The following is a 13,956-nucleotide window of genomic DNA, read 5'->3' on the forward strand; positions in this document are numbered from 1 at the left end:
ACCAATAAGTATCCATTAAGGATGAAAAGGAACACACGAGATCCCATCACTTATTACATTCTGTAAAACAATGTCTAAAACAAGTATATTTTCAACTAGCCAAGAGAATAAAACAATTACTGACTGCAGTTTTGTAACAGAATTTTAATACAGATAGTTGTTGAACATGCTAAGTGAATAAAACATTTTAATGATGTAATTATCTTTAAGATGTTGTAGCTCTTCTTTCACTATCTCGCAAAATAGATGACTTGAATAAGGAAACCAGTAGCACAACAAATGGGAAAAACCACCTCCTCTGAAAGACTTCCACTACCTCACAACCAAAGATATGATTACCCTCTGCATTGAAGTCTCTCCTCCTGTCTCCTCTCCCCCCTATTTCTCCTGTCCTTCACTCTGTCTGTCCATCTGCCTCATGCCCAAATGTCAATAACACTTTGAAATTGTGTGCCACCCTTCAAACACCAATGCAGAAATGATTATTGCATAGCTGTAATAGCACGTGAGTTGACGACAGAATACTTGTGCATTCGTGATGAATAAAATGTGTCTTTGTATTGGTTAAAACAAAGTATTTTAACAGATCTAAAACAACAGGAAAGACTAATGCATCAAAAACTGTAAGAGGTAATACAAAAACACGATACAATATAGTGAGTTTCCCTCTGGAATGGACAAAAACCAGAGAAATATAAAACTTTTTGTTGTTTGTCGATGACAGATTGTAGAATGTATGGTATGCAAGGACTAAAGGCATTCACACAGCAACTTGTGCAGACACCTAAAGCTGCTACCACATTGGAACGCTAACCAACTAACTGCATCAATGCATATGGGTGCCCACTGCAGAATGCCTGCCCTACTTTATTTATTTTTTTATTTACACATCAAGTTCCATAGGATCAAATTGTGTAGCAAATCTCCAAGGTCATGGGACATGTCAGTACATGAAATTACAATATAAAAGTAATAACAGATAAAAAATGAAATGTTTATGAACCCGAAAAAAGTCTATCCGTAAGTTTAAGTAAATACAATCAACAATGCAAGAAGAATCAGCTTAATTTTTCAAGGAACTCCTTGACAGAATAGAAAGAGTGACAAATGAGGAAACTCTTCAGTTTTGATTTGAAAGTGCATGGATTACTGCTAAGATTTTTGAATTTGAGTGGTATCTCACTGAAAATGGATGCAGAAATATACTGCACGCCTTTCTGTATAAGAGTTAAAGGCTAATGCAAAATACCCAGACTCATAAACAAGGATCGACAAGAGCTTAGTGAACTTACACCGTTATTGCCCGAACCGCCCGTTTCTGAGTCAAAAATATCCTTTTACAATGGGAAGAGTTACCCCAAAATGTAATACCATATGACATAAGCAAATGAAAATAAGCAAAGTAGACTAATTTTCGTCTCAAACGATCACTCACTTCAGATACCTTTCCAATAGCAAAAATGGCAGCATTAAGTCTTTGAACGAGATCCTGAATGTGGGCTTTCCACGACAGTTTACCCTCTATCTGAACATCTAGAAATTTGAACTGTTAAATTTCACTAATCATATGCCCATTCTGTGAAATTAAAACGTCAGGTTTTGTTGAATTGTGTGTTAGAAACTGTAAAAACGAAGTCTTGCTGTGATTTAGTGTTAATTTATTTTCTACAAGCCATGAACTTAGGTCATAAACTGCACTATTTGAAACCGAGCCAGTGTTACACACAACATCCTTTACTACCAAGTTAATGTCACCAGCAAACAGAAATGTTCTACCTGTAGTACTAGAGGGCATATCATTTATATGAGTATGGAACAGGAGTGGCCCCAACACTGATCCCTGGGGCACCCCCTGCCCTCTACCTGACCGTACCCCACTCAGACCCCACCTCACAGCCATTCTCAACATTGTGAGTAATGACCTTTCGCTGTCTGTTGCTAAAGTAAGAGGTGAACCAATTGAGAGCTACCGTATTTACTCGAATCGAAGCCGCACATTTTTTCCTGTTTTTGTAATTCAAAAACCCACCTGCGGCTTAGAATCGAGTGAAAAGTAAGCGGAAGTTCTGAAAAATATTGGTAGGTGCCGCCACAACTAACTTCTGCTGTCGAATATATGGTGTCGAATATATGGAGCGCTACACAGGCATGCTTTGCAGGCACAACGATAAATACTGGCAGCAAAACCTCTGCGTCAGTAAATAAATTAAAAAAAAAAAGATGGAAGACGAGCTTATTTTTCCTCCGCCCCGAGTTTCGACCACTGCATTTTCATACATTATCCATCGAAGTAAATACAAATTTCGTATTGTTCATCTGCGAATGTTGCAGTGTTTCAATGTACTATGAAAACCCGACTGGCAAGACTGTTACGGATGTTTGTCAATATGGCCAACTCTACGTTCTGAATTTTTCCCTACCTGTGAGAAGAGATGGTTGCTAATAGGAACTTTTATGAATTGTGAGTCACATGCAGTATTCTCTTCACCATAAGAATAATACGAATGTAAACGTTTTGCCACGTATTCTTTCGTGTTTGCTGCTGTCTCATTTAAATTCTGTCTGCCTAATAAACTACGAAACTAGAGTGAGACAACAGCAAACGCGGAAGAATATACATATCATGTCATGTTTATATTCGTATTATTCTTATGTGTAATAGTGATACAGTCAGAAATGAAGCACGGCAATTGACTAGATTTTTAAATCTAAGATGACTCTAATTTCTGTGCAGAATGTAATGTACTAAAGAGGCGTCTGCAAAGATTTTCAAACGGAGAAAAATTTTTGCTAAAATCTCGTTCAGAACATCTACTATCATACGCAGTCTATTATTTGGTTCTTGTTGATCATTATCAAAGAAAGCAGCAGTGTAAGTAACAAAAGTGACAACTTTTTTTTGTAAGCGGCAGTAGCATGCACAAAAGCAAGCCATGCCGCGAGCGGCGACAGGCCGTAAACACTCATTATCAGAATGCGACAAACAATGCATGACACAGTACAGTAATGCATCTTCAGCTTAGAGTGACGCAAACACCGTATAAATACGGATGGAGCGCCTGACACATAGCAATGGCTACCTGGTAAAGCTTAACTGATAAGCTTACGACTCGAACCAAACTACTGTAGCTGTATCGTCATTCATTCGACCTAAATTGTGTCTCATATTACAATGGACCAACTTTGTTTCGATTTGGAGGTGCGGCCTAAAACTTTTCTTTCCCCTTGAATTTCGAGTCTCAAATTTCAGGTGCGGCTTGGATTCGGGAAATTTTTTTTTTTTTCCTTGATTTCGAGTCTCATTTTTCAGGTGCGGCTTAGATTCGAGTAAATACGGTACCTCCCGTATTCCATAATGGTCCAACTTCTGGAGCAATATTTTGTGATCAACACAATCAAATGCCTTAGTTAAATCAAATATGCCCAGTATTTGAAACCTTTTGTTTAACCCATCCAGTAACTCACAGAGAAAAGGGAATACAGCATTTTCAGTTGTTAAACGACTTCTAAAGCCGAACTGTACATTTGATAGCAAATCATGTGATATAGAATAATCAATTATTCTTACATACACAGCCTTTTCAATAACTTTAGTGAACACTGATGGCATAGAAACAGTCGAAAAGTGTCTACATTGTCCTTTTTTCCCTTTTTTTACTACTGAGTACTTTAATCATTCAGGAATCTGACCATTCCTAAAAGAAAAATTACAAATATGGCTAAATATATGGCTAGCATGTGCAGCACGGTACTTTAATATTCCACTGGGCACTCCAACATATCCATACGAGTTCTTTGTCTTCATTGATTTAATTACTGACGGAATCTCCCACTTGTCAGTACCACAGAGGAGTATTTCAGACATCAATCTCGGAAAGGCATTTGCCAAGAGAATTGTTTGATTCCTTGTAGAAACTAAATTTTTATTTAATTCACCAGCGATGCTCAGAAAGTGATTGTTAAATGCTGTACATATATCTGATTTATCAGTAACAGAAATATTTTTACTATGAACTGACTTTATATCATCGACCTCGTGCTGCTGACCAGAAACTTCCTTCACAACTGACCATATGGTTTTAATTTTATCCTGTGAATTAGCTATTCTATTTGCATACCACATCCTCTTTGCCTTCATAATAACATTTTTAGGTGCCTTGCAATACTGTAGCTTGATTGCGACTACTTCTAACATTTTGATCTAATTCTCACTTTGTTCTACATGATATCCTTATCCCACTAGTCAGCCACCCGGGCTGCCTGTTACTGCCCCTTTTAGAACATTCTAATGGGAAGCAACTCTCAAAGAGCATGAGAAATGTATTAAGGAAAGAATTATATTTTTCATCTATGTTATCGGCACTATAAACATCCTGCCACTTTTGTCCCTTGACAAGATTTAAAAAAACTGTCTATTGCTGTTGGATTAACTTTCCTACATAATTTGTAATTATATGTGACATTTGTTTGAGTACAAAAGCATTTTAGTATTAAAATTTGTGCGTCATGGTCTGAAAGGCCATTCACCCTTTTACTAACAGAATTCCCATCTAGTAACGAAGAATGAATAAAAATATTGTCTATGGCTGTGCTACTGTTCCCTGCACCCTAGTTGGAAAAAACATTGTCTGCATCAGATCATATGAATTTAGGAGATCTAGCAATACCCTTTTTCTTGCACCATCACATACAAAATTTATATTGAAGTCACTACATATAACTAATTTCTGATACTTCTGGAATCAAGAACCCTCTCTAACTTGAGCAGAAATGCTCTGGAGTCAGAGTCAATTAGAAGTTTGGTTTCACTAAATTCAACTGCCCCTGCAGAACATTCAAATTTATGTTCAGTGCAGTGCCGTGATATGTCTATAGACTCAAATGGAATACTGTTTTTTACGTACATAACCACTCCCCCACCACGCAAGCAACTCCGTGAAAAACAGCCAGCTAATCTGTATCCCAGTAAAGGAAACCTCTGAATTGTCAAATTATTTAAGCGGTGCACTGATATACCAATAATTTCAGCGTCAACATCTATAAACAGTTCACTAACTTTATCTCTAATACCTCTTATATTTTGATGAAATATACCAATTCCTTCTCTACTTGGAAACATTATGTCCTTTGAATGTGAGCCCTTAGTTAGAGGGACTTGTTTTAAGCAGGTATACCTATCAGCTGACTTCAATCTAAGAAAGGTGCAGCTCTAACACCAACTACTACAGGAATTTTTCCGTGAGTGATCCCACTACATTTGTTGCCTATAAGCTTTGCCAGCCTCCCCTTCCCATACCTATTGAGGTGGAGGCCATGTCTAGTGAAACCAGATCTATTGATAGACCCAACTGGCACCACTGAAATGTGACGCATGACCTCTGCCATCGGTGCCCTCTCTACTACATCTACATCTACATTGATACTCCGCAAGCCACCCAACGGTGTGTGGCGGAGGGCACTTTACGTGCCACTGTCATTACCTCCCTTTCCTGTTCCAGTCGCGTATGGTTCGCGGGAAAAACGACTGTCTGAAAACCTCCGTGCGTGCTCTAATCTCTCTAATTTTACATTCGTGATCTCCTCGGGAGGTATAAGTAGGGGGAAGCAATATATTCGATACCTCATCCAGAAACGCACCCATGTTAACGAGCCTAACAGCTGCATTATGATGAAGCTGATCATGACACTGAAACAGTTGCATGAAATGCACATTAGTGCCACCAGTTTGAGTAGCTATCTTTACCAGGTCACCACCTACATCATAATTCCTATCCCTATCAAGACTGTTCCCTGCTCCACCCACTATCACTCTTCGTAAAGTTCCTACATAACTCCCCTGTACTGTCAGTCAACTGAGCCAACCGTGCACTAGGATGCACAATGCTGGTGACCTGGTACTCACTCCCCAACACTTCCTGCAACTGCTGGCCCACACCTCTACCATACGAACTACTTAGCAGCAGAACCTTCTTCTTTCTGTTAGATTTTGCAGCTAACCTAGACCTCCTAACTGCTGAGGACTGTTACACGTTCCCTACATCTACAGCCGCAAGACGCTCCTCTCCATTTAACTCTGAGAGTTGATCAATTCTATTTATTGCATGTACACAAAGTAAAACTGTCTGAATACTTCCTCCTCCTTGCCAACTTCCAGTTTCCATTCCCCGCCACCCTTCACCCTGCTCAGCCTATCTAGTTCCTCCTTTGCGTGTTGTAACTGCACCTGGAGGGCACAGATCTTACACTCCCGCTCCTCTGTCAACTTATTTTTACTACAGATTCTGCATTCCCAGGAGAGGATCTTGCTGGAATGCCCTCTGGCTTCCCCACTGCATTCCCCCCAATGAAAATACATTGAACAAATCCCTCATTGTAACCCACTACTCACAAACCTACACAGAGCCCGCATGGTAAAATTTTACAGTTACTGAAAATTGGCAATATATATCTACGTTACCTAAGTTCAGTTACACCAGTAGAACTATTTGTAGAACCAACAATAGCAGTCTCGAAATTCTGTGTCTACTAAGAAAGCAACTGCTTGTATTAGTACTACTACACCACAGCTAATACCAATACCAACAATACTTCACAAAATTATTAGCTAAAACCAAAAATTCAAGCGGCCACTGGAGCAGTAGAAAATTTTACTGAAATATTTTAATAGGAACAATAATTAACGTCAGCTGAAAACTAAAGCACAAAATTTGCAAAATGACTTCAACACATAGAAAACTCTAAAAAAACATAGCGAGTGAACATTTCCAAAAGTTTATTAAATCGTTATTTTGCCAAAAACAGCTTTATAACCGCTACAGCTGCAATTGCACACTGCAAAATGTAAACACACTACTGAGGCATAAGGCTTGGACGAATGACGTAAGCACACTCATGAATAACAGACCACTCGAGTCAAAACACAGGAAGAAAGACTGAGATTAATAAAAATTCATTAATAATTTGCTTTTACAGCAAATATTAACACAAATAAACTTTAAGATAAGTAACTGAAGACTAAAACTTTATAAAATATTGACAAGCAATTTCAACAGCAGTGCAGCACACGTGACCTCACACCAACGTACTGTGTTGCTGGCAGCTCGTATGTGATGAAGTGTCAACAGGAAAGCTGTTTCACTAGCTGAGAATCAAGACAAGGGTTACCCTTTCTCAACTGTCACTGGCGAGTCTCGATAAGTCAGTAATTATTCAGGCTAGGGCAACAGACAGCACTGACAGTTCGATGTAGCATTTTGGGAGTAAATTGGTGAATATTTGTTTCTTGGTGCTCGCATATTTCTGCTCCTTGTGGACCCAGTACCTACATCCTTCAGTAACTAGCACACAGTGTCCTCAACCAATGATGAACATTATAGGCATAAAACTACCAGTACAAATAAATGATAGCATAAACATGTAACATTTCATGGCTAACTATGTAAAATCTGTCTTCAAGCAATTGAAACTCCAAGGTTGAATATCAATAGTATTAGGAAAAGGATAGATTGCTACTCACCATAAAGATCAACCATCGAGTTGCAGACAAACACAACGGAAAGACTGTTACACATTATAGTTATGACCACTTCCACTGGCAGCTCTGACTGGACTGTGACTCCTACATGAACAGAAACCCGGAGTGGCGTGGGGAAAGAGAAGGGATAGCATGGCATGGGTGGGGAGAGATAAGAGTGCTGTCTGTTGAGGCAGGAGGTGATAAAGCAGAGGGGGTGGGTGCAAACTGTAGGGTGGAGGGAGAGGGGACAGTAGGGTACCTGTCATATCACCTCCTCCCTTTTCATGTCCCCTATACCCTTTGTGTGCCATCCTCTGCCAATGCATCTGCCCATCCTTTCCCCTTTCCTGCTCCCCTCCTTTTCCACTCTTCGTTTTACCCCCCCACACCTCATCTCCCGATGCTGCGCCAGGCAGTCTCGTGAGGCCACCACCTAGTCCCTGCACGCATTGACAGACGGCACTCTCCTCTCTCCCGACACACACCCTGCTATCCTTCACCCTTCCCCTCCCCACTTCACGTGACAGCCGCAGTCCAGTTGGAGCTGGCTGTGGTAGCGGTTGTGTGTAAGATGTGTGGTTACTTGTGTAAATGTGTGTGCATTTGCTTTGCTGAATGTGGCTTTGTCTGAAAGCTATAACGTGTAACAGTTTTTTCATTGTGTCTGCCTGCATGTCAATGGGTCCTCTTCACAGTAAGTAGCAGTCTCTCCTTTTCCTTATATTGTTAATATTGTCTTCAGCTGTATGTGTAAACGAATATAAAATTTAAAGCTTAGTTATGACTCCTCTGTGCATACAGGGTATCGGTAATTCAAGTTCCAATTCCAAAGTGCTGTAGAAAGAGAACCACTGCTCAGAATTAAGCCAATTTGAATGACATAAAAATAAAATAAAAAATTACCAATAGATGATGCTGTAAATGTCTTGACGTAAATCGGGTTGGCTAAAAATGACAGACGAGTTGCAGTAAAATGACTGTGGTTTGAGCTGCACTGTTCAACGTATATGACGGCACAAGTTCAGCAGTCAATGGCTGTGGCTCTGTCAGTTAGGTAAGCCCATCCACCGTGGTAAGGCCCTATCACACTGGCTGGGAAAAAATCAGCTTTTAGTTTTCCTGGGACACACAAAAAGAAAAAGACATCATTTTTAGTTGTCTTTGGACCAAAAACTAAATAAAAAGTGAAATTAAATTGATATGTAGGTGTAAGTACTGTGCAACATTTCCCCAGCCTTTAAGAAATCCACCAGAGATTTCTCTGAGGTGCTTGTGAAACAGTCTTGACACACATGCACAGAATACAATTTATGAAATGTTCCTGATTCCTCTCCCAGTGTCTTGTTCAAACCACATGGTTCCTCAATTATGGTCTTCATTTTAAAACATTATTTTCTTAAACTCAATCCAGGGACCTTACAAGGACATATTTCATCCAAATTATTATTTATAAACTAACGTAATCACTTTTTGCAGACTGTTTAAAACACTCCATAATTCACAATTGCTTTTATTCTTCTTTGCTTAACAGGTAATACATTACACTGATTCTCTCTCAACTATTCTTAGTTCTGCACGTCAACCAGTCCACTTCTTTTATTTTCACACATAGACATGACCCCATTAAATCATCATGTCAAAACCAGTAAAATAAAATTACAAAAACTCTTCTTCCTTGGCAAATCGTTCCACATAAAATGGTTCCACAAATTATTTCTCACATTTGGAATTTTCCTTTGTCTACCCGGTGGCTTGGTACTCTATCTGGAACTTTGTCTTTGCAACGGTAGTGTCCCGTATGTTTCCTTAAAACACACATCCTTACAAGGATGCTTACACAAAAACTACTTACAGCACTACCACATGCAGCATACTGGTCAGTATTTCAAATTACCTCTCTCATTTTACTGTCACTTACTAATTGACTATGCTTTGCTATGCCCTTTTTTTCTATAACTTTACCTTTCACAACCAACTGCCTTATGCTTTTTGTCACTTTACCATGTGTATTGTGTATTGAATTTTAGTGATACCATATGCAGTTTAGCTGGTTCTAATTTCACAATAATAGATACTTTTGACAATATACCACACATATCTGTTCCCTTTGGCTAAATCAATCATTGTCTCCTGGAATTTGGCTGTGCTTTTAAGAACAGTTACACAACACTTCTTCTCATCTTCATTTCCTATAACACTGAAACAAGTATCATCAAATTTACTCTCATCCTGAGGCAAACATTCCTGAAAGGATTTGGTCTCATCGGCTCCTTACAAGTTTTCATCTGTCTTCTCTTCCTCCATCCCCCATTTGGAAAAGGCAGTGCCACACCCAGTAGCAATGAACCTGTGCCCTTCAGAAATAAATTCATTGGTACCACTTCCACATGCACAGCTATTGCAAAACAACTAATCTTATAGATAGCTTCCTGTGCATTCCCCATAATATCTACAATAAAATCAGCACTGCAGTAGCTATTCAGTATACTGACACAACAGAAATAGTGTCTGAAAGTTGAAGTTGTAAAATTCTGAAGCGACCAAAGACCTGAACAGGTGCCTCGCTGCAGCTCCTGTTTGTGACACAAAAATCAGTGGCACATGTACTTCCTTGTACATTTGGCACAGGCCTGACTGCCTCAAAAAACCACCACTATCATAATCAAAAATGGTTCAAATGGCTCTGAGCACTATCGGACTTAACTTCTGAGGTCATCAGTCCCCTAGAACTTAGAACTACTTAAACCTAACTAACCTAAGGACATCGCACACATCCATGCCCGAGGCAGGATTCGAACCTGCGACTGTAGCGGTCGCGCGGTGCCAGACTGTAGCGCCTAGAACTGCTCGGCCACGCCGGCCGGCACTATCATAATCCATTGGCGTAGATACTACTACATCTAAATCAGTATCATCCATGTTGCTAGTCACACACTTACCTACTTCAAAACACACTTACTCCATCTGGTACTACAGCTACTTCAGACTCCGCATTTCCACAAGATATTGGAGCTGATACTTTCACATTACTTTCTGTAGCTTCCACCATGCCAGTACTTTGCATATCAAGTAAACTTAAAGGAACTTCTACACCTTTATAATTGTCATTTTTCTCAAACCAAGCATCCTATCCATTCTCTCTCTTCTCCATCTGCTCTTGAAAAGTAAAATACCAATGTCATTTCTTCTCCCTTTCAACCCCTTTTTCCTCCTCTAAAGCTGCTGGAGCTTACATATCTGATCTTGAATGCCATCTCACAGCAAGTGGAGCACCCTGGGGTAGGACACTACAACATGTGGGGTATTGAGGTCAGGAAGTTGGCAGTTGACCACCCGAGGACATGCATCACAGCGACTCAGAAAGTAGGTACCTGTCTGACACCCAAAAGTGTTATTAAAGCAGGATTCCAACATTAAGAATTTATTGTCCACATAATGCAACAGTTGAGATATTGATGTTCAGGCAACCAGCAATGGTGGGAGTGCAGGAAGTGAGTGCCCACCCACCTGTTATGTGCTGACCAGTGTACGGATGGCAGCCGTGGTGCCAGTAGATGAGTTACTGGTGTCAGTACCAGTGTTGTCACATGGTTGTTCCCCTGCAGAGTTAGCACACATTGTCATCTGCACTGTCTGAAGCAGCTAACAGTCTCCCTGGGAAGGTGACCAGCACACCCATGACTCCATTGTAGATGGCACACAGGGAAGGCATCTACAAGCTCTTCTCATACTACTAAAAATCGTGCTCTAGAAGTACTATGGCCTCTCTTCTGAGAGAGACCACCAGCAGCACTGAAGTCTGTCACAGGAATGGAGCTGGGTGTCAGCTGTGGCATGCCCTCACAATGACAGATGATGATCGGCTCCCAGGCTGTGGTGAGTTAGGCATCCAGAAGGCCTCCTGGGTGGTGGCAGCCACGTCTCCCATCAGTCTTGACTCTGTAGTCAGTGCTGCAGCTCACAGTGACAGAGGCCTGACAGACAGAACTTGCTGCACCGTAGAAGACTGAAGACGAATAGATAAGCAGAGGGTCTGCCGACATAGGCCTCCCCTCATGTTTGGATGGCTGCCAACTGAACAGAACTTGACCAGAGCTGAAGGAGTATTTACATAGAATGGGCTCGATGAGGTGACAGTGCCGTCACTTGATCCAGTTTTCTTGTCTGGGCAGCTCTCCTGGTTGCTTCGGGATTTCAGAACTTTATCTTTCAGACACTCTTTGTGTTGTGTCAGAATGCCGATTACTCAGTCTTGTGTCAGACTTAAGCTTTCCTGCGACATTCTGTGCAATCATTATCGTGACTGTATCTCTCTGTCACCATATGTCATTCTGCTATGTTGTTGTTTTGTGTGCTCAGCAGATTTAAGGTATCACAATAGCTTCTGCGTTTGCTGCTGCACCATCAGTAATCTCTCTGGAGTTACACCTGGCTATTGACCTGTTCTGCTCTGCCTTTTGTGTTGCCAGGGAAGCTCTTGAAATTTTTCTGTTCACACCAAATTCACTATTTTACTGTGCAACGCCACCAACAGTATCTATGTAGGCAACAATTGTAAGAAACTTCAGAAGATAAATGTGTACTCAAACACCATTAGCAGCCAATTATGGTGGTGGTGGTGGTGGTGGTGGTAGTGATGATAAGGTAAACTTGCACACTATCACTACTCGTAGTACAGTGAACTCTTTGAAGACAGATTGGGTGAAAATGGCTTACGAACTTTAATTCTTCTTCAGAACATACAGCCACAAAGCTACAGTGTCCTGCAATAAAGGGAAAAAAGTGGTTCAACATGAATAAGATATTTATAATTCATTATGATATAGTAAGGGAGGATTTATTTAATAGGCACATGCAAAACATCAAGGGACTGAAGCATGAATTGGTAACTGTAATTTAAATTGTACACTAATTAACGTAACAGGAATAGTGGAGGATGGACTAGTTGACTTGGAAACAGGTAACTTTCAATTTGTTATCCACAGCCTTTTCATGTAGAAAGCAGCAGGAAGGATGTTAAAAGTATGTAAAGTTCTTTTTTTCCTCTTTTCTGTTGGCAACCCTTTTAAAGCAAGGACAATAGCAGCCAATTCTTTAGAATGGAGAAGTTTCATAGAATTTAATTTCAGAGATTACCATCTCGTAGTGAGATTCAGACGAAGCAAATTCACATCTGTCACAGGTCCTCGGTCGCAGCGGTCCCAGGCACCGACGGACACCGTCGAACGTCTCGAATGCGTCGTCCACCACAAACAGTGCTGGTGGCGTGAACCCCAGCTTCAGGCTGGAGGACGAGGGCGAGTACGGAGTGCCTGCCCCCCACTACCCGCCCCTGCAGGTTCCGCAGCAGCTCCAGTACTACCACCGCAGGCAGGCCCTGCCACCACCAGTGACGGGTCCAGACTACGAGCACGCTCCACCGCCCTACTTCTCTCGCCAGAACTCCTACGACTCGAACGCCTCTGCCGAGAGACCTGGCACGCTCGAAGTTCGACTGAGGTCCAGTTTGCGCAGGTACTGGCATCTGTTATCTCTTTGTGTTTGCATAACATGAATCGTGTCATTTGAACTGTGTGCTGAGGTAGTTGAACTGTTGTTTACATTATCCCGTAATATGGGATGAACCCGATCACTGACAAAAATTTTGGAGGTGGTTGAGGGATATTTTCTGAGTATTTTCATACAAGGGATCTCAGACTCAAGTGGCTCATTAAGAGTACTTTGATTTCCTACAACCATTTCTGACTATATCTATTGCATTTAAAGTTAGTTGTATGTAACAGAAGATATATTGAATTTAATTGATGAAAGGAAAAAAATAAAAATGCAGTAAATGAAGCAGGCAAAAACGAATACAAACGTCTCAAAAATGAGATCGACAGGAAGTGCAAAATGGCTAAGCAGGGATGGCTAGAGGACAAATGTAAGGATGTAGAGGCATATCTCGCTAGGGATAAGATAGATACTGCCTACAGGAAAATTAAATAGACTTTTGGAGAAAAGATAACCACTTGTATGAATATCAAGAGCTCAGATGGATACCCAATTCTAAGCAAAGAAGAGAAAGCAGAAAGTTGGAAGGAGTATATAGAGGGTCTGTACAAGGGCAATGTGTTTGAGGACAATATTATGGAAATGGAAGAGGATGTAGATGAAGATGAAATGGGAGACATCATACTGTCTGAAGAGTTTGACAGAGCGCTGAAAGACCTGAGTCGAAACAAGGCCCCAGGAGTAGACAACATTCCATTAGAACTACTGACAGCGTTGGGAGAGCCAATCCTGACAAAACTCTACCATCTGGTGAGCAAGATGTATAAGACAGGCGAAATACATTCAGACTTCAAGAAGAATATAATAATTCCAATCCCAAAGAAAGCAGGTGTTGACAGATGTGAAAATTACCGAACTATCAGTTTAATAAGCCACGAAAATACTAA

At 40.7% G+C, this 13,956-nt stretch overlaps 1 protein-coding gene across 1 annotated transcript in view; it reads left to right on the plus strand.

Moving 5' to 3' along the window:
• Window positions 1-13,956, plus strand: part of LOC124717051 (mitogen-activated protein kinase kinase kinase 10-like) — a 721,769-nt gene that overhangs the window by 685,749 nt on the left and 22,064 nt on the right. Inside the window, exon 11 of the mRNA XM_047243726.1 lies at window positions 12,699-13,030. Within this exon, the coding sequence (XP_047099682.1) occupies window positions 12,699-13,030 (332 nt within the window). The remainder of the gene's footprint in view (window positions 1-12,698; window positions 13,031-13,956) is intronic.

This window comes from Schistocerca piceifrons, chromosome 9 (assembly GCF_021461385.2).
Source record: "Schistocerca piceifrons isolate TAMUIC-IGC-003096 chromosome 9, iqSchPice1.1, whole genome shotgun sequence".
In the NCBI taxonomy this organism is placed as follows: Eukaryota; Metazoa; Arthropoda; class Insecta; order Orthoptera; family Acrididae; genus Schistocerca; species Schistocerca piceifrons.